Genomic DNA, 22,368 nt, shown 5'->3' with positions numbered 1-22,368 from the left:
TCTGGCCAGTGGCCCACCTAGTCCAGCATTCTGTTCTCAAGTGGCCAACCCATGCGAAGGCTGCAGCCTCAAAAAATGTCTTAAGGCTGCTTTTCACAGCTGAATTCTCTCTCATGTGAGTATGGGAGTTGGCTCTTGGGGTGCATCAGGAGACGTCCCTGTCAGTGCCTATGTTGCTTTTCATTCTGTGGAGAAGAGGCACTTAAACAGGCTTCCACTTTTATCTTGTTTGGGTGGCAGATAATGAGTCTTTGGATGGAACCAGGGTTGCCCAGTATACAGAACTGGATTGTAAGATCTCCACTCTGTGAACATCTCACCCAAGCTGATATCAGTTTCTTTAACATGCAGCTCAATACGGTACCCCTTGGATGTTTTCTAGGACTGAGGGATACACTTTTGAAAGTCTGTTACTTTTGCTGAAAGGGACATTATTCCTCGGTGTTTTTAGTAATGCTCACACAAACCTCTGAATCCTATATGACCCAGCTGCTGAGCAGTGAGAGCCAAACACAGCCTGTGCTTTGTGTTTTTGGAGGCCTCTCCATAGCTGTATCTGTACGGCCAAGGCTGTATCTGGCTCTTTTTGGCCCTCCAGGATGTATGTGCAAAAGAGACCAGAGAGCTGAATTCTCTCAGCCAGTAAAATGAAGCAATGAGTTCTCCTTATTTGTGGGTATTTTGCCAACAAGGAAGGGATGCCAGCAAATGAGTCCAGAGACCACCAACCTGGAGAGGAAACACTAATCAGCCTCCCACACCGTGGCCAAATGTCAAGCAGTGAGTGGGGCTGAAAAGCTGTTGGCTGCAGTGCACCAAAGGATATGGATACCAAAGGAAGCTGGAGGAGAAGAAGAAGGCAGAACAGTGCAGAGATGGAGAGGGAGAGGGAATCAGAGCAGGAAGAATGAGGAGGGGAATGTTGGGCTAGGGAGAGGCTGTGTTAAACAAGAAGCGCAGCCTAAGACTTCTCACCCGCAAGCATCACCAATAAGTTCCTTCACTGCAACCTCCAACAGTGCAGAAGAGGAAGTACTCATGTACATATTGTGTTAATGCCACTGGACAATCCAGCACAGTATGGCATATACTGGTTGGAAGTGGTCCTCCAAGGCCTCTGGCAGTTGTACACTCTAGTCCTGCTAACCAGAAATCCTTTTAGCTGGCAATACAAAGAATCCCAGCTTGGCCCTTCTGCATGTGCTCTGCCACCAATCTATGGTTCCTCCCCAGGCCTACCATTCAATAAGTATGTTTTTTTCTGAATTATTATTAAATGACAAATATTACCTTACATGCATTCATTTAAAACTGAACATCTGAAGCTTCTTTCTACAGAATCAGACCATTGTTCCACCAACTGTGGAGCCAAGCCCAACTTTTCTGGCTTAGAATAAATTTTTATGGCATGCAAAATCCCCCGAGGAAGAACCAATAGGTTCAAAATACACTGAATTTTGTTCTGTATGAATAAGCTCTTCTCTGCATTCAATTATGTTTTGTGACTCATTGGCCTTTCTAAACTGGAACTCTTTGCTTCAACAGGCATCAGGTCTCCAGAGTCTCAGATGGAGGTATTTCTCAGCCTTGCTTCTTAACATCCTTTAAGTAGAAATGCCAAGGAATGAACCTTCTGCTCGTAAAGCCTGTGCACTGCCAATGAGCAAGGCTCAATGTGATTCCTTGCACCATACAGGAAGCCAAAGGTGCATGTAAAAGGGAGCAGTCTGTTTCACATGTACACTCTTCCAAGCATCTTGACATTGCAACATTGAATGTATGACCAAGGACAGATAAGCATTTACAAAACCTCTGGGCTTTGAATGTTGAAAAACATATTTGCACTGGAGTGGGGACAGAGCCATAGAAATAAGTGATCATCTGAAGATCTCACCCATACTTACTGTGCCTGGACGTGGATAGGGCATTTTGCCTGTGTAAGGCATCCACTGGTAGTTGGGGCCTTCCTTGTGGGCAAAAGGCCCATTGAAGACCATGCGGATGTCAGCCATGGAGTAGACACACACAGCAGATCCTTTAAACACAGACCTGTGCAAGGAAAGGGGTGGGGAGCTGTATTAGTCCAAAGGGTGGCTATGTCCTTCACATACAAAAGCTGGCTGCAATGTTCCATCCTTGCCTTCAGCAGATATTCTCAGGCATCCTGACCTCTTGGCTGTCACAGCTGCAAAGGGGAAACATGTTGTGCATCTCTGCTCAGCCTTGGCTGCTGGCAAGCCCTTGAAATGTCCTTAAACCTTTGTGAACATGTGCAATGACATAGACCCCAGAGAAACAGGGATTTCCTGCCTGGCACAGAGCACCAAGCCAGAAAAGAGGTGGGGGTGGGTAGGATAAGACAATGCAATTTTGGTGCTCTGGGGCCAGCCTCAAGCAGCTGCTGGAGAGTTATCAGGCCACGTCCCCAAGTTATAACATTCCAGGATTAGTTGTTCCAACCACAAGCACTGAGAAAAATGGCATAAGCTGCTGCTGCTTGCTGGTTTAACAAAGGACCTGACGCCCTCTTGACCCCGCAGAGGCGTAAATAGATCCTGATGTGTGTGTATGTACGTACTCCACCTGCCTTCCCCAGGGGATCAAGTCATCAACTACAGCTGCCATAGCTAAGTTTGTGGGAAAACCCCAAGCTTGGCAAGCAAGTGCTTCTGGGCTGTATTCCAGCTCTGCCAGAAAATTCCAAGGTGACCCTGTCTAAGACCACGTTCCCTTCTTGGCTAGAAATGGAACACATCACCACAAGATGGAATGGTGTCTGCTTTTGGAAGTTTTTCTGTTTCAGAGTTAAATCTGGGGTTTTGCCTTGTAAAGTTGTGAGCGTGAACAGGCATGAGCATGGAAGGAAGGTCTCCAAATTCTGTTCCCAGAGCACTCACCCAGAGGCAGCAAAAACAGCATAAATTATGGGGTTCTTCACATCCTGGGTCTGCTGGATGAAGACGTCCTCTTGAAGAGAAAGGAGAGAGTTAGCAACTCATGATGGCGTGGTTTTTTGGAGGGGGGCAGGGGTCTGAAAAGAAGAACTGAATACAGTGTTGCCTTGAGATAGTCAAAACCGAACCAATTCACCGAGGTCAGAATTGGGCATGACAAAAGACACATGTCTGCTGCTGCTGCTGCTCTGTGTCTATTTCCTCCCCTTTTTTTGATAACGTCTAATACAACACACCATGTGGAGTGATGCCATTGCGCTGGGCATTTTCTTTCTGGCTACAGCCACTGAGATGAGGCAGGTGCAGATACACACGTTATGAAGATGCCATGCTATACATTTTATGTTTCACCCGTGCTACTGGGAAGAAGGTGAAAAAACTTCTAACATCTAATTTCGCCTTGAGTGAAGTGAGGCAAATAAATCAGGAAACTTGGAAAGGCAAGCTGGCCCAGCCCAGACCTTGGGTCAGGGTCAAGCAGATATAGGACCACAGTTGACTATGCCAGACATTAGTCAAGCCAGACGGTGGCCATAGTTAAGCCAGGTCAAGTTAATTTGTTATGACGTGCGTTCCAACTAATGTCCTTAATAGTAGCTAATAAAAACTTTTGTTCTTTCTAATAAAAAGAATGGTAAGTCATGTCAGTAGGATTGAATTGCCTATTTATACGACTTTCATATCAGGCAGAGATGTGCTCAGGTTTCTTTCTCATTTAGATTCACATTGCGATTCCACAGTAAGGCCTGCACAAGAGCGTCCCATAGTTGTCACTTCTAATTCAGCCCCAGCTGTGGCAGAAGAGAACACTCTCACTCAGGCAAGAACAATGGCTATGGTGAGGCTCGGAGTTCATTCCCTCTCCAAGAGAAGTCAGGAAATCAAGGTATCCTACAGACCATCTGGTAGTGATTGTGGGAAGCAAAGCAATTGTAGGGAAAGGGACAGTGCTAATTTGCTCTCTAGTAGGAGACAATCCATCAAAGGCCACTGAAGGTGATAAAAGCCTCACTGGGGTTGCTCGCAGAATGACCAGCAGCCATCTGTCTGGCCTGTGTTGAGAGAAAACTGGATGACAGCCTACTAGGAGGTGGGTCTGCTGCCTTTGCCAAGAATGGGATCCCCAACCTCAACTATGCCAATGTTGGATGCCTTCATTTTCTCCTACCCCCGAAAACAGCAAGACCAAGTCAAGCTGACTCCTTGTGTGAATGGGCTTCCACACAGCATTTTCGCAGTGGGATCTCTCTCCCCATTTTTTGATAGTTGCTGAAAGCTTGTTAATGAAGCATCACAAAAGTACTTGTGATGGACCTCAGCTCCAATTTCAAAATTAAGCTGAAAACCTTGTTTGGAATGAGCTTTTACAGCATTGCCTAATATGCAAGGATATATTTTCTGCTTTTGTTTAAAACGTTTGCTTTAAGAAAAGCAAAATTTGTTTGAAGGGCCTTTTTACTGAAGCATACTGCCCGACAAACCCAAAACGTTAAAAGAAAACGTTAATGAAAAAGGCATTGCTGTTTCTTAACCTCTTCCTTTCTTCTTCTATCTCAGCCCTTTCATTTAAGCACATGTGGCTTTCCTCCAAACTGCCTTTTACAATATCATCAACCTGCTCAGATGCCACTGTTAGTTTTCCTACAGCTTTGGCTAAATGTCAATATTTTACTTATCCGAACAAGTGCATCATATCAAGAAGCATATGGCTTTGAGAGCCTTGGGTATTATTTTATCTGATTGTGGCACACTGAAAATTAGCTGAATATTTTTCTATTATAATGGGAAATCTGCTAGGAAAGTTAGGGTTGTGGCAGATCCTTAGAGAACTATACTAGATAATTACGAAGATCTCTTCAAGCCATAAAAACCAACTGCCTTCTCCACAAACATTGCAATTTTCCTATATACAGTGATCCGGAGGTCAAGTACTGGGCACCTTGTATTCCTTGTTCTGTCAAGCCCCAGGAGACTATTAGTTATAGATTTTTGCCATCAGCACCCCAGTAAGGTAGGTGAAATTTTCAGTGCTACATTTGAGTCAAGTTTCTTCAGAACTAGTCCCACTTAGGTATCATCAGATTTAATCACATCTGAGTTTAGAGGGTAGGCTATTAGTTTAGAATGGATAACTTGCAGACATGTATAAGCCCAGGTAATTCTTGATTTTTAAAAAAAGAAGCATCGAGTACATTGGCCAACTTCTGTATTCATTGAGGACCACTCTATTCTTCACAGGGAAGCCTGGGTGCCAGAAGTGTAGACTGCTGCACAGACCACCAGAAGAACAGACTGCTGCACAGACCACCAGAAGTACAGACTGCTGCGCAGACCACCAGAAGTGTAGACTGATGCACAGATCACCAGTATGGGTATTTGGGCTGTGTAGTAACATTACCATCACTTACCAGGCAGGGCTTCACAATTATGTGCTTAGGAACAGCACTACATAGAAATATGGGCATGCAACATACACAATCCACAGGAAATGTGTAATGTTGCTGTGAAGTGTATTTCTATTCCTAATATTTGCGGGGGCAGGGGGATTCAGTGAAAATGGTGTGCAAACTTCTGACTGTACCTTGATTAAAATTTAGGGAGAGCTGATAGGAGCTCTGGAGAGTAGACCCAGCCCAAAGGCCATTAGGTGGAGATCATTAAATGTCTATGCCTCCACTAGTCAAGGCCCCTATTAAGATGTCAGGTCACTTAGCATTTAAGAGTCCTGTCTACCATACTCCCCTTCCCCCAAAACGTCCCATTCCTCACTGTACTCACGGAGTTCATCAAAGTGTGTTTCAATCCCATCAGGCCCTGGCACAGAGCAGATGAGCCGTGCTTTCAGGAATGTGCTCCATTTATTCACCAGACAGCAGTGGCCTCCATCATCATTCTAAATAAAAGGAAAGCAGTGTTCTGGGATACAAAAAGTGTTATGAAAGCTACAGTGCTTTTGCCTGCAGCCACATCAGTGTTTGTAGTGTGCACAGCTAGGATTGGGCTATCAGACACACAACTTTTATTCTGTACACTTCTGTACAGTGGGACACAACAGAAATAGGGCAAAGAGTAATGACCACAAAGGAGTGCCCAATTACTCCAGACTCCCAGCTATTCACAAGCTATACCAAAGAGGACAATATAGGAAGGAGGAAGCAGAAAACAGTGGCACTGGAGGAGCTCAGAGCAACAATGGCTTCTGCCATTCACAAGAGATGTTGGTGATCTACTATATATTTTGGAAAGCGGTTTGTCGTCTATCTGTTCATTCATTCTGTATACATTGACACCTTGTTTATTTGTTCTTTTGTTTATTTGTTCTCTATACATTCAGACACCTCTCAATATATTATTGCCAAACTTGACACAAGGATTTCTGAGGCAGAAGTGGGGGTCTAATTTGATGCTTGGGTGCCATGTGCCATTTTGAACCAAGATGGTGGACTTAAATGGGACTTCAGGGTGACTGTGCTCATTTTTTACATAGGTTTGGCTGCCTCTTGAGATTTCATCATCACACTTGGCACAAAGGTTACTGAGGTTGTTGTTGATTTTGGAGTGCTGGGTGCCAATTTTGATTCAAGATGGTGGGCCAAAACATGACTTTACTCAGTTTTGGGGGTGAAGGAGGCAAATTCACAAATTACACTATTTAAAAATCACAGTATTTATTGGTTTCAAAAAATTCCCAGACAGTGCCAGGAACTCCTTGTTAATGGTATTATAGAGAAGGGGCCAAATACATGGAATTTATAGTAAACTCTCAACCAAACCTATGTTCATTCATCCTCAAGACCTACCAGGCAAATGCGACCAATGCGGGAGTAGACAACAGGACTCTGTGGGGAATCAGTAGATTTCTCTCGGAAGAAGAAATAGAGCTTGTCATCATTCCTCTCTGCGCTGTCTGGAATGAGCTGTGCATGGACAAACGCTGGGTCTGCAAAAAGTAGTTTAAACAGTAAAATGGTCTGAAAGGGTGAATGTTCTTTCCAGACTCCAGGACCCAGAGCTTTTGTGCTACATGTGATTCCTCACCAGCCCATGGAGGAGGTCACCTGGCCACTGTTAGAAGAACCCTAACAGCAGCTTATACTTGAATTTGGGGGCTAAGTAACTCAAATCTTAAAAATGTTCCTTAGATGTGTACTCAGGTTAATGTATGCAGTACACTCATGCAGTCACAATAATTCATCCCCACTGGAATGTGAGTGTTTTCTTCCTCATGTCTCCCCTCCAGTACTGCATTGGCAAAGATTTGAACTTATCTTATTGTTGCAGTGAAGAAAGAATATTGCCAGGTGAGGAAATTGGCTCAAGCCCCTATCACCTGACAGATGCTCCTAGCACATTACTCTGAAACAGGTTGTTTACTTAGCGAAGTGCAGCAATTTGTCTCACACCCTGCACAGCTTTGTCTGAGAGATGTTTGTTTTCATTCAAGAGCAAATTATTCATTGAAAAGTGATATAGGGTGAGGACTGGCTCCATGCACAGGCTTGGGTCCACCCCTTTGAAGCACATATTTACTTCATAGAGCTCTACACTGACATACTATGGCTCCTTCAAACAGCTCAAGTGGGGGGAACAGAATGTAGGTATCTGTCCTAACAACCAAAATTCTGTAGGCTTTTCTATTATAGTGGGTACTGACCCGATACCTACTCTTCCACAAAGCTTGGAGAAAGAGAGATTCAAAGAAAACGGAGTTTTCTGTTCTCAGTTGGTCAAAGAATAGAGCAAGTTTTAATAGCATAACGACAGCAAGATTTGCAAGTACAGTGGTACCTTGGTTCTTGAACAGCTTAGTTGTCGAACAAATCAGCTCCCAAATGTCACAAACCCGGAAGTGTTCCGGTTTGCAAATGTTTTTTTGGAAGCCGAATGTCCGACGCAGCTTCTACTTGAGTGCAGGAAGCTCCTTTCCATTATTGTTTAGCCACACAGATTTTGCTTTCAAAAGTTGCCATGTAAATTTTTGATGGGACCAACCTCATCCTAAAAGAGAGCTGAAATGTGGGTAGGGTGCAGTGGTATAATGGAGGGGGAACACCCCCTGGTACGTTTTTCAGGGCAGGAGCAACAATGTCATCTGCCAGAGCACCAGGATAACTGACAGACCTTGCTTGCTCTGGCAAGTGAATGAGGCAATATGTTTGTGAGGCTTTCAAGTTTGTCGTGTATCACCATAAAGGAAGTCAGAGTATGAGGAAACTAATCAAGCAGAGGGCATACACATATTTTCTTTTCTTTGATGGAGTCCCTGCTTTCCTGTAAGATTGTCTGCATTTCTGGTAAAGCAAAAGATAGCCTTTCAGCTGGCTGAAGATCTTTTGCTAAAGCTCAATGCATTTAATAAACTGAAACTATACCATTAGAAGTAATCCTCAGAGTTCAACATAGCTTCCCCCCGAAAATTATGTATAGGACTTTTTGGATTCTCCTTGTGGATGAGCTATAAGGGGTGTCAGGAGCTCCTGAACATTAAAATTCACAACTATGACATTGGTTGAGTGGAAGAGTGAAAATCTGAACACGTGTAGTATGTGCCATGCAACTGTTACTTCACTGTGGGTCTCCGTACTGATGCATCTGACAAAAAAAGGTCTGACCCAGAAAACCTGTATAACAACAACTAAGGCTGCAATCCTATACACACCTACCTGGAAGTAAGTCCCAATGAACTCAATGGGACTTATTTCTGAGTAGACATGTTTAGGCTTACACTGCAAGTTAAGATGCCATAGGCATGTTGTTTTTCCTGCAACAGATTAATACATCTACCGCTCTCAAACAAGTCCTGATTGTTCAGTTCAGGGCTCACATTTTGCTGTACCTTTCCTGATCAGTTATGGAATCCTTTTGTGGTCACACAAAACAGTGTTAGCCAAGGTTGAAAATGAAGATTTACGGAATGCACTTAAGATGCAATCAAACAGCTTCTAGGCATTTCATCTCTGTCAACATTTGCTCAACTTGTGCATATATTATTCCATTTTATTTATTTTAAATCGTAAGTCCCACCTTACAGCTGAAAAGCAAGTCTCAAGCTGGCTCACAAAAACATTAAACTACATAGTTATAAGAATAACTGTAAGAACAAAAGCTGCTTGTTTCTTCAGTCTATGATGGCTCCTCCTGGCAGGCCAGCAGCTACTGATGTGGTTTATTGTGGCATGCAGACACTGCCACTTTGAATCACGACAAATGAGTCAAATGACCTGCTCAGATCAGAAGACCTGTGGAACGAGTCAGCAAGAAGCACACATGGGCCTAGTGGTTATACAGATTTGTACTAAATCAGCTCTTTGGCTCTCCTCTCTATCCAATCTTTCCAAATTAATTAACTGGTGTCAATCAGGTAGGGTCCGTGTTTTAAACCAGTAAATGTTCTACAACACTAGGGAAAGGACCACTTCTATAGATTAACATTTTCTTGAAATTCTGTTCAATGCCCCAAATAAAAGCTGTTCTGAATAACTTCAGTCAATGCTTCACACTCTAAGGCTTGTTATGATCCAAACTTCAGAAAAGGATTCTGAATCCGTTGCTGCCTTTGGTACTAAGATTCTTTTACTGGATGTGATGGTGGCTTGTCCTGTATCACAGGCCAAAACTAGGGAACCAAATCTTCATGTCAGTGTAGAAAAGAAGTTGACATAAAGCTCAGTGAGTTAAGCAGCTGTTTGCTAGGCTGCTGCAGGAAACATGGCCATGTGATTGATTAACTAAGCCTTCTTAGTCTACAGTGCTGGAGTCCTGAGCTCTATTCCTTGTATCACCTCATTTGTAATGCAAAATGAGGTAGTTTAAGAGTTCTTTACTTACACAGCTCAGCTTGAAAAGGGTGAATAGCAATTGAAATCACAGGCAGGGAAAATTGCTTTACTATGGCATCCCAAAACTGAGAGGCAGGTAGTGCTTCTCAACTTTTATGAAATGATACCCTCCACACAAAACGACTAGTTCTTCTGTGTCCCCCAATGGCACAGTGATAAATTTTCAAGTGCAGGAGCTCATCATGACAGACTCTGGAGTCCAAAAGTGTGGCTGTGTTGATCCATAGATGCTGGTTGTGAAGACCTGCGTTCACATACCTGATTAGCCGAGAAGTTCACTGGGTGACCTTGGGCAAGTCACTCTTCTCAGCCTAGCCTACCACACAATGGGTGGGATTCATCTTCCCATCAGCAGAAGCCCTGTGCAAGGACTTCTGTTTGCATAGTGCAGCTTCCCTCCCCTGCCTCCCCTGCAATTGGCCCTGGGGGAGTCAGGATAACCCTCAGAACAGTGCATGAGGAAGGAAAGGAGGATCCTTCCATCAGGCATGCTTGCTGTAATGGAAGCTCAACACAGCACATTGTTGATTTCTTCCCAGGGCCATTATGAGGAGGAAATGGGATAACTCCCATATTTGCCACCACAAACTCCGTGGAGGAATGCTTAGTAGCAGTACTACTACTACTAGTAGTAGTACCCCTCCCATCTGACTGTGTTGCCCCAGCCACTCTAGGCAGTTTCCAGCATATATAAAAACATAGTAAAACATTAAACTTTAACAACACCAAGCAAAATGGAATGCGCAGCCTTTTTATATGGTGCTGAGGTTCATTTTGAACTGTTTGTAACAGGCTGTGGGACAATTATGCTGCTTTCTAACATACGTTTAATGTAAAAAACAGATGCCCATTTTAAAACAGTGCAGGAAAGACTCTTGCCAGGTAAATAAATGAATACTGCATGTCCTCCCTTCCAACCCCGCAAGCATGCAGCACTGGCAAATCCCAGTCTTATGGATGACATCCTCTCTCCTACTGGGGAAAAAGTACCAGAGAAGTGCTGCCTGCCCCACACTACATGTCCCTCACTCATGTGGAAATCTCACCCGCCCAGCTTCTTTCACATCATTTTGCTTTCCCAGACAACCAGCTCATATTGTGATGGACAGGCCCTGGGTCTGCCTCCTAGTGACCCTGCAACCAGTGAGAGCTGGTGAGTCCATCAGAAAATCAGGAAAGAGAGTGTGGAGTTTAAGTTAGATGCTGACAGTTTTAGCAGTGAAATAGAGATTTGACTCTTGGTGAAAGAAAAATTAAAAGCCAGTGTGGGCAGGTGCAGATGGTTAACTGTCTGAGAAGGGTTAGATAGGCAGAACAAACTGGTCTTGATTCCCTGAGGGGAAGTAAAATCCTAGAAGGGGCTGAGTGGGTGTTGCAGGTTAGAACACTGATAACCATTTTAAGTGGGAAAAGTCTACCTGAGACTTGACTGAAAAATAATGCTAAAAGTTTCTCTGTAAAGAAACATACAGTTTTGTTCTAGAAGTGCCTTATCCTCATCCTCTAGGTGGGGAGTGAGTAGGGCTGCCATGCGTCCGGATTTTCCCAGACATTACCAGGATTTCAAATGCTGAATTGACGCCCGGGGGAAACCTCTGAAAGGCGGCGGTGTCCTGAATCTTAGGAAAGTCAATTGAAAAATCACGTTTTCTGGGCATTTTTGTAAAAAAACAAAGAAAAAAACTCAACTTTCAGGGTGTCCTGGTTTTTATTTTTTGAAATACGGCAACCCCAGGAGTAAGTGGACAGTGGGCAGCCTTGACAGAAGTGCAACGCCTTGCTGCTCTACTTAAATATAAAACCTACTATGAATAGTTAAGCCTAGGCCTCTCCTGTGTAAGAACAGGGTGAGTTTCATCTAGTGACACACCCATATTACCGGTCAAGTTACACCCATATTACATTCTGTCACACATACACTAGTGCTTTCTTATACACATACTATCGCCAAATTTCTGCACCCACATAACGTTGGTGTGCTGAGGTAACTGGACCTGTAAGTTGTCAGGAACACAACTCTATGCATCCGTCCAAGAGAAGCTGTGTACCATACTTTGAAAAACTCTGGGCCTGGGCTGTTCATAAATCTAATGTCAGTAACTTTCATCATTAGTACCAAGAATTCCCTTGCTTGCGGTGGGGGGGGGGGGAGCTGTAAGATTTATGTGGTTGCAAGCACACCTGTCTGCCGTAAAAGCTTTTGTAAGAATATCTTGGAAGCCCTGCAATTTGGGGATATGTTGGTATTTTCTCTAGAGCCATCACTGCTAAAGAATTGCCATGGAAGGCAAATGGTCACCCTTATAATCCAGCATTTGCTTTCATAGATAGCTCTATTCAGGTTACTAAAATGACATCTCCCTAAATTTGATTCCCAACCCCAGTTTACTCAGCTGTTTTTGCTGCTTCACAACAGCTGGAGGTGCAACCAAAAAGGAAGCTGAGACCTTCTCTCATTGGATCCCTTTCCATGATGCATGCTGGAGGAGAGAGGGCAGGAGATTAAATGCCCTGGATCAGTTATCAGAAATGACAAGAATACAAACCTGCCCTTCACCACCAACTGTGTGTAGAGAAATAATTCCAGGAGCAAAATGCTTTTGAATGCACAAAAGGGGACATATACCAGAGCCAAGGAATCAAGCAAAAAGAGAAACTAGTCAAACACTAACAAACTCCTGAAATGACCAGATGATTGGACAAACGTTATATAAAAGTGCATCTTAACTTAGCACATATTTTCTTCAGTGATGTGCTCTACAAAGCCCAAATGAAGTAGGAACACTTGCAGATTCTGTATTTTGTGTTCCACACAGATGGAGCATTTCAGATCTATTAATGCTGGCAAGGCATGAACAGGGCAGGAGAGCCCTATTCCTGGTGTTTTGGGAGCTAGACAGAAAGTACGGACAAGTGTCAGTGCAAGGGCAAGGCGATAGCAAAATCAAGTATCAAGGACCGAAAACAAGGGAGTACAGAAGAAGGGTATGATAGGTGTCATGGGGACACTGTAACAGCAAAGGAGACTCAAAGGGCACCAGGATGAGAAAGGGGGTCCAGAGAGCTAAATTAAGATTCCATCATCCACAACAAAGCCCACTGAGCTGGCTATATATGGACAGATAAAAGAAACCAATTGTAGGCAGCTGGTATGACTTGGCATGAAGCCCTCAGGAAGCCAGACTTGAGAAGTCACCATGGAACAGTGTGCACTCACAGAAGGAACTTGAAGACAAAGGGGAGGGGGGTTGTTGGTTAACGCTCCTGCTAGTATAATATTTTCTTAACTAAAGCCTCTTTTTCTTCACATTTTCTTTCTTACAATAATATTCTGAAACAGAGAGAGGAAAGAAGAGAGGGAAACTGTGCTCTAAGTCACAATTCCCACCATGTAGCATGGACATTGGACATGAAGATCATGAATGCAGCCCTGCTTTTTGTCCTCTGCACTTCAAACTCTGCAGTCTGCCCCCTTTCACTCACCATTTAACCAACGGGAATTGTATTGGTCAGTCCTCATGGCAGTCTGCTTGCCCATGGTGCGGAAGATGGCGGCATCAGTGCCCATGAAGTCAATGTAGACACCAGCATAGAGTTCTTCATCTGTGGACAACAGAGGATAGGGGGAAGAAAATTAATTGAGAGTTTTGTTGAGGCAGGATTCCCAACCACTCACCCCACTGGTTCTGTGAAAGAGAGGGATGGGGGGAAATATATGAAATTCCTGGAATGGTTCATTTCTTAAATGATACCTACAGAAACAGGGAAGCTACTCACTGGCACTTTGAACAATGATGTGAAGAAAAGTACCTCAACCTTCTTCTTTTCCCACGTCTATCCACCCCCCCCAAAAAAAGTTGTGCACCAGGGGTTTGTACATCTCCATGTGAGAAAAGAATGCAAAGTTTTATTTTGGGCATGGATGGCACAGACAGTAGAAGAAGATGAAGAGTTTGGATTTGATATCCCGCCTTTCACTCCCCTTCAGGAGTCTCAAAGCGGCTAACATTCTCCTTTCCCTTCCTCCCCCACAACAAACACTCTGTGAGGTGAGTGGGGCTGAGAGACTTCAGAGAAGTGTGACTGGCCCAAGGTCACCCAGCAGCTGCAGGTGGAGGAGCGGAGACGCGAACCCGGTTCCCCAGATTACATGACTACCGCTCTTAACCACTACACCACACTGGCTCCAGACTATGAAACTGGAACCATTATCTCTCTTAGATCCTCAACATTCATTCATTTATTTGCTCAGAACTCTTAAATGGGTAGGAAAAGGAGAAACTCACCTCCTTCTGTAGTCCTTTCATTCTCAAACTCAATAAGAAAGCTCTGATTAGAGTTTTCTCTCCCCATCTTCCTCTCTCACACACAACCTCTGAACACAGTGTTCAGAGGAGGGAGAATTCAAACAGGGCCTTTTTCTTGTCTATACTGCAGCCACTTCTACTATTTGCCTGATAGGGTAAATAGTATACAGGCAGCCATATTTATTTTTTCTCAGCTTTGAGGGGAAATGTGATTTAGACTGGGAAATCCGTGTGTGTGGGGGGATTAATCCCTCTCCCAGTGCCACTGCCTCATTCCATTCAAGCCCCCCACCCCCCGCAGCTGCTTTAAAAAAGCCACCACCACCCAAACACCAAGAAACTTCAAGAGAGCCAATCACAGATTTCCTGCATCTTATCTAGTTTGATCCTAGGTGTATCAACTGCCCTTCACACCTAATATAGTTTAAATAGCCTGGTTCTGTGCTCTTTTCCCCATCTTCTCCCTTGCGGAAACATGCAGCCTTTTCATGTCACCCCACTCTGGTGGCATCACCCACAATTCTTACAGGCCAACTTAGAAGTTAGAGGAAAAGAAGTTCCCCTCCCCTAACTCAGATGCTTTAGGTGCTAATACTCAGGAGGATTCAGAAGTCTGGAATTAGAACATGAAATAAAGAGTAAAGGGGGACTGTATCTCCTAATTCTCGTCCATGCACAAGAATTATTGTATTGAGTAACACAATAAGAGATGTGGGAAAAGGAAAAGGGCGAAGCACCTGCACTTCCTGGTCTCCTTGACTTCATTCAGGTCATGCCTGAAGCTGCTGTCAGCATGGAACGGCTATATACTTAAAGATGAATTAATTAAATGCTATAATTTTTTGGGGGGGTGGTATGGTGATCCTATTTGGTAGTAAGTGTGAGATCAAACTTAGAATCTGTGTGAATTGTTCTTGGAGAGTGGGAATGAAAAGAAATGACAAGGGGAAAGCAAGGTCTCTGTAGAAGGGGCCCTTTCTTGTTGCTCTGACCTTTCATTGATAGAAGAAACCTCATAATGATCAAAGGCAGGGGAGAAAAGGATCAAGATTATTAGTCATGCACAACATATGAACTGTTAGGTGCCCTTCCATAGTTTCCCTACCGCTGCACTGAATCTCTTATACAGAAATTAGGAAGGCTTACAGAAATGAACCTAAGTTCATTAGCAAAGCTGCTAATCAGGTCCAGCACTCAGCCAGGAACCCACTGGTACAAGGGCACAATTCCTGCCTGTCTCAGGCCAGTGCTGCAGCTGCTTTCAGATTAATTAAGAAGTTTGGGGCTTGTCATGTAAATGGATACTAATGCTTGGACAAGATCAGAGGCAGCCAGGCCATATCAAGGGGTTGGGGGATTTGCAGGAAGAAAGAACTTTGGCCAGCACTGGAACCGACTCTTAGGGGAGATTGGTGCAGCTGTTGTGCCAGTAGTAGGCCCAGGGTCAGCAGGACAATGATACCACTCCTCATTATCTCCCTGCTGTGAAGTTTTGTAACCCCAGCCCTCCACATAGTGGAAAGCCCTGTGGAGCTTGAGCCACCATTTGAACTGGAGATGGAGGGGCCCTGCGGGAGATGGTATGGCCACACAGGACAAAGTTCAGAGGATGCCCATACTTGAAATCAACCTGGGGTTGAGTGAAAAAAGGTGGGTCTATGTGGTGAGGGAAGGATATAAGAATCCAAGAAGATGAGAACATTCAAAGATATATTTATATACAGATATTAAGGGGGAAGAGTAAAATATACATTGGTAACTCTAGCATGAACAAAGGAAAGGACCAGGTTTCTCAAGGGAAGTAGAGGGGTCTGCGTGAAATTTGCAGCTGGCTTAAGTCAGAATATAGCTGGCTTAAGTCAGAATATAGCTGACTATACGTGAATATAGCTGGCAAATCAGGCATTGTGTTGTTTTGGAATGCTAGGGCAGTGGGAGGAATAATCATGTCTGATGGATATGTGGAAACAATTGGACCATAATGAAGTGACATAAATGTCATCTGTGAAATTTTGCCAAGGAACCTCTCAGAACTTTGCTATTCGCCAAAGCCCTAGTCCTCCTCTTCTCCCACCAGATGGGACACTGCAGTTTAGTGAATAGTATGTCCTTTCTCTTCTTTATCAGCATCCGAGAGGCCATGATCTTTCCCCATTAACTCCGATGACATTTCCAGCTAACTCATCCATGCCTGAGGATGGCCAAAACCATTTCCTGACACAGAGCAGCTGTTGCGCTGCATGCTTATAAGTAGCATAGCTCCCCTCCCCCTTATCAATCCTGATATCGTTTTAGAACTCATAATGAAGGGAAATTTCTCAACAGAGGCTGGATGACCATCTGTCATGGATGTTTTAGTTGAGATTCCTGCATTGCAGGAGGTTGGACTAGATGGTCCTGGGGGTCCCTTCCAACTCTCCAATTGTATGCCTATAGAATGACTGATGTTGCACAACCATGGAACTCACTTATTAATGCTGATACGGTGTCCACCTTTGGGTCATACGAGCATTTTCCTTTTCCTGACTCAAGCTTCTCTGGTTCCAGGTAGAATATGTAATCCTGGAAAGTAAGGCAACAGGTAGATCAATGATTTGCTTTACCACACACTATTACCTTAGGCCTTCACAAGTCTTTTTAATCAGAGAGCATCTAAAAGTACATGGAACATAAGATGCTGAATACGTGAATCACAGTGTCCAAACCGCATCTCTCTGGAGTGGAATTTTTGTCCAACAAGGTTACAAGAAGTGGAATGTAAGAAATCCTGGCATGTAATATGTCTACCCCATGGAAGCTGCTTTAAATCATTTTTCAATGGTGGCTGACTCACTGGTGAGTTCATTACCTCACCATGCAAAGCTATTTTTCCATGCCACTACAGACTTTATTTTGTTCAGAGACCCTGTGGAGGCATGAAGAAAAATCATCACCAAGCCATGTAGAAAGCTGGAGCAAACATCCCCCTAGCAACTGCAGTACTGTATACATGCTACTCTTACAAGTTTTATATCAATTTCAAGTCAACTCTAAGAAATGTGGCAGCAGAGCCACTCTCTAAAGTTACTGCATTGACCGATTTACAGGAACATTCACTTTCTAACTCTTTTGTACACCTCCCAAATATGTGTCCCATTTTAAAGTTGCAGAAGTAACATTTCTCCTCCTAAAGAAACCTGTTCTATAAATGAAAAAAAAAACCCACATTAATATAAAAATAGTGTATCCCACCATCTTTATCCGCATGGTGCTACTTTACAAAGCCATTCCCAAAATTCATACTTCTGGACCTCTCCATCTCAAGAAACACTGGATGTAACATTCTAGCCAAAGATTCATCGTTTTCCCTGCAATGTTTGTACACAATATTACGTTTTCAGACTTTTTCCACTGGGTATGACGACTGGGTGAAGTGAAACAACCGTGTGCTGTAATATGTGAACACTACAGGTAAGTGTCAAGTTACCATATACTATTACTAAGTAGTACCTAGGCACTGATGAACTTCAGATTGCCTTTAGACACCCTGTGCTACAACCTCTTCTGAGTATGAAACAACAATAAATCATGGATGTCACATTTCCCCCCACCCCCTAGAGGACAACCAACAGCTATAAGCAGAGCAGATAGGATGCAGGCATTAAATATTGCTGAGAAATGCAGAGTGAGTGAATGCCATTTGAATCCCTCCTATCATGAAACTAATGACTCATTACTCCAGTGACTCACAAGCGGTACACTGGGATCCACTTCTGGCCTTATAAGAGGGTTGCTAGGATGCTGGCAATGCTTGTAGGTGCCAATGTGGCAGAAGGAGCAGTGGAGAAGAGACTGCCAAGCCAGGGTGGTAGAATCAACATTTGGGAAAGAAATCCCACAAGTGGATCTTTTTAATGAAATGTTTGGAAATCACTGCTTTAGTGGGCTGGAAGCCATTTAGAAATTAAAGAAAAATGCCGTGAAAAGGTTTAAGAGGTTTCCTCTTGTGGTTTGATAAAAACATTAAACCTAATCTGCCAATGTTAAGCACTATTAAATAGTACCAGGTTACCAAATAGGCGGAGAGTAGGCACTGACCACTGGGCCTCGTGCATTTTAGAGGCCCTGAAACAACGGATCAAAATAATATTGATTTGATCTGAAAGAAAATTACAATCAAGTTTTCCTAGTTCAATATTATCCCATTAGAGTGCATGCACAAGGGGAAGGACAGGATTTTGACTGCCTAGGGGCCTCCACAGGGTTTAATCTGGCACTGCTTTTAATTCCCATTTATTTCGATGGGAGTGGCTTAGGTTGCAGAACTTGACATACTTACTTGAGAGTAGGCCCCTGCTTCCAGACAGGAGGTTAAAATGAAAACAGGTCATTGAGCTATTGCAAACAAGATTGTTGGCAACAGGTGGTATATATCAGATTTCCTCTAGAAAGGGTCTATGCAGATTAATTTGGAGTGAGGAGGATGTGGGCTAACATTTTGATGCCAACAATGTTATGTGAATGTGGCAATCAATCAATCAATCAATCAATCAATAATCCCACAATAGACATCCAACTGAAAGTACCCTCAGTTGGACCTACTTCTGAGTAGACAAACATTGGCATGAACTGTTAAATAGCTTCTGTTAAATGAGATGTAAATTTTAGCTGGAGCATACTTATTTTTATATTATTGATTTATTGGGAAGTATACATATGTGTTCATATAATTTTACCCAAAATGTTTTTATTAAAATGTCACAAAAATGACTTCAGCATGTTTTTAAAGAAAACAAAAGTCTGTTAAAATATTTTATTATATCTGTATTGGCCATGAAAAATATTTACTACTGATACTGTCCCTTGTTTTTCTAAGCTAAACATCTTCCTTTGTTGAATAGTGTCCAACTGGCCATTGTGCAGCTACTGTTCTAGAATTGTGGCTATTTATTAACAGATCTTTCCTACAAAAATGTGAGAACTTTTCAGGGCTCCCCCCCTCCATCCAACGAATGGAAAGCAGAGCAGTTTAAAGGCTTTGTGTTTTAAGAATGGGGTGGTGTAAGGACTGAAAAGATAGGGAGTGTGAGATACACGGTTCAAATATTTTAAACTCAGACTATTATTGAGTTCATTCTTTTGACAGCATTCACCCTATTGATCTTTGGTAAATGATGCTGATGCTGTCTTCAAGATGGATTGGATTGGACAGAATAAACCCCTTTCTGTAGTTCATCTTTCACCTGAGGAATGGCTAAAGTCAGCTACTTTTAGCAGAATGGGCTGAGTCAGCAGCATAAGGAACTAGAGTTGGGATGAGTGAATGAGATAAAAGAACAGACATGAATATGAGCATAGGGAATTTGTGGTCCCAGCATACAGCTTCGTGGGGGCCAGAAATACCAGCTAATGCCAGCACAGACACATATCCAAAGAGTTCTCACTAGATACAGACAGTTGAATAGTGACAGGTTTTTGTAAGAAAGTGCAGGGGTCTAACTGGCTTGGGACCAGGGTCCCAAAATAACCCCCTCCCTCCACATAAGCCTACCCAGCCTCTACGCCCTTAGCCAGGGCTCAATTCTAGTCAACTGAGGTGCAGCAGGTGGCTGTGGAGGAAAGGGCATTGATGTGGTGGTGCATCAAACCTGATGACTTTTTAATGCCACACAAGCACCCTCTTATTTTGCAATTCCTTTCAATTTGTCTCAGCTCTAAATTTATTTTTTATTTTCGCCAAATGATTTGATCCTGCATATATCTTACAGTTAATAAGTACTTTCCCCACTATGCATTTAGGTGGGCATTATGAGCCTCCTGTGTTTGTATCTGGAACCTGAGCTGAGCTAACTTTGTCTGCACCTCTGTCTCTGATTCATAATTTGAGACTCCTGGTTATTTTGCTAAAGCCTGTGGCACTCTTGGGATTTCACGGATGACTTTGAAAAGAGCACTAAATGTTGCAAGGATTCTTTATTAAAGTGGGGATAGGGACACCTGTCCATAGAAGTCCACTTGACTGGAGACAAGTGCAAATGCAGTTTCTTTACATGGTATACAAATAAATGGAACAGGATTGATATGTTTGGGATAAAACAGCTGTTTGAAGTTTAAGCACAACACAGTTTACAAGAGTTGTGCTAATGGGAATGTCACAAATTGTATTATTTGGTGCCGTTATAGGTTCCATCCACAGGTGGTGGTTGTGATCTGTAATTTACCAAAAGATAGAAAAGGGGGCTTGAAGGGTTCCAGACTGCAGTAGGATGTGACAAGTGTGTTTTCTACTGCATTCCCTTTGCAACTTCTCATCATCTGATACATCCCACTCTCTTCCCCACCTCCTTGTGCTAACAGCTTGGGAGGTCAACAGTGGCAGGATATCAGTGAAGGCTTGCTTCCTCTTTCTAATGTATGTCAAACACATGGTGACAATGCCCAAGGGAGTGAGGAAAGTAGGATGGCTCCTGACATTGTGCAATGCATTTTAACTGGCTAATAGCAATCAGTGATAATATATATAGCACATCAAGTAGAAGCTGGAGATTCAAGCTACAAAGAGCAGGAAAATGAAAGCTGGCTTTTGAATGAGACTAAGTGTTGACACACAAAACTATAGTTCTAGTAAATCCTGCAGACAGCAGATGCAGGCTACTAAGCAGTTATACCTACAGATAATTACACTTAGTTGTAGTTTAAGGTGTTGCCCTTAGAGGAACATGTCATACCATGCTGTTAAGTCAGCTTGAGAACTTCTTTTCCTACTAATAAATAATAAATGCAATAAATAATAAAAAACTGGAACGGAAGACTTTCAGTCTCTGTATAGAAACCGAGAATGCTGTGTGTGGCACATCTTCCCACAAGCAGTGTTGAGTGCCAACCCGTTTAGGAAACCCATAGACATGCATTCTTTCTGGAAAGATGATTTTGCTTAGGAGTTGCATTTCCTTTTTATTTAGAGCTTTGGGCTTATGTGGGCAGACTGCTTTGGTGTCAAATGCCATTGTTCAGCACCGAGAAAAAATGTGCTTCTTGTGGAAAATGCAAAAGTGATTGTGCCACTTGTGAGTTTTCTGTTTTGAAGTGTAAAATGGAACATTCAGTAAAGAAAAGAGAAAAAGAAAACCCAATGTTACTTATACACTGTGTAATAATAATAATAATGATGATGATGATGTCTTTGACAATGACCCCACTACAGCTCAGCAGCACAGAATAAGGCCCTACAGATTTAGATGAAAACAGCTACCAGGATGACTCCAGGGGTAAGACAAGGCATTATCAAAACTAGAGAATCCAACACAAGGAAGAAAATGCTAAGAAATCAGAGCACTACATTTTAGGCTGATTCTCCAATTTACAATCAAGCAACACCAAAACCTTAAGGAAAGTTAAGATTCTCAAGATTAGGTTCAGCTGTTTTCTTGTGAAAGTTTCAAACACTCCAACCAAGACTATTCAGCCTTGACAAGAATAGCATATAGCATTTCCTGTCTTCTTTTTTTGTGCACCATCTTGAACACACATGGGAGAGTACCTACTGCTGAGTGAAAGGAGGCTTTAGTCCCATACAAATCCACATTAGGAGCTCAACCTCTCAATCAATCTAATTATTCAGCACTACCCTGTAAATGGGGAAACATACCATCCTTAATACTATCTGACATAAAAAGGGTTCTGTTAATTAGGACCAATTCCTATGTTCACAGAGCAATGTAGGAATTGCCATATGGCTGGATTCCATGCTGCTTTGATAATGTTTCTTAGAGGGAAACCATACGAGATGAGCAACTGAAATAGTTCATTCCCACACCAAAGTCTTTAGCCAATTGTAGGACCATGCCCACAAAGTTTCTACTAATAGAGACTAATGGAAATCTCATAATCTCCTCCCAACTAACGGTCATCCTTATCAATTAAATGACAACAATGAGAAAACTGGAAAGGAAATTAATGGGATGGCTTCCTGCATTGGCTATGACTTGCAATAATCAGTAGAAGAAGCATACATTACATCCGATACACAAGTAAAACATATTTTCTCATCATTTTCTTATTTTACATGATTTCTCAGCAAACATACTTACAAAAACTGTATGTAATCATTAATGAAGTCCACACTCCTCGCAACAACTAAGCATATACAATAGGCCCACCCCACCCCCTGCTCCCACAGTCATCACAACCTTGATTACTCCAATCTAGTTATTCATGCCACCTCACATCAAGCAAACCTTTGCTTGAAACAGCAAATCCATTTGTCTCAATTTCAAACAGTCAAGGACA

General features: G+C 42.9%; 1 protein-coding gene across 7 annotated transcripts in view; it reads right to left on the bottom strand.

Moving 5' to 3' along the window:
* The window catches only part of SEMA3F (semaphorin 3F), a 123,758-nt gene that overhangs the window by 10,697 nt on the left and 90,693 nt on the right, over window positions 1-22,368 (bottom strand). For all 7 annotated transcript variants that reach the window (XM_083726539.1, XM_083726545.1, XM_083726541.1 and 4 more), the window contains 6 exons: window positions 16,569-16,662; window positions 13,277-13,396; window positions 6,755-6,894; window positions 5,733-5,847; window positions 2,898-2,967; window positions 1,905-2,049 (listed from right to left, as the gene is read on the bottom strand). In XM_083726539.1, coding sequence (XP_083582665.1) covers window positions 1,905-2,049; window positions 2,898-2,967; window positions 5,733-5,847; window positions 6,755-6,894; window positions 13,277-13,396; window positions 16,569-16,662 — 684 coding nt within the window. The remainder of the gene's footprint in view (window positions 1-1,904; window positions 2,050-2,897; window positions 2,968-5,732; window positions 5,848-6,754; window positions 6,895-13,276; window positions 13,397-16,568; window positions 16,663-22,368) is intronic.

This window comes from Podarcis gaigeae (assembly GCF_964106915.1).
Source record: "Podarcis gaigeae genome assembly, chromosome: 2".
In the NCBI taxonomy this organism is placed as follows: domain Eukaryota; kingdom Metazoa; phylum Chordata; class Lepidosauria; order Squamata; family Lacertidae; genus Podarcis; species Podarcis gaigeae.
This window is presented reverse-complemented; position numbering and strand designations above follow the sequence as displayed.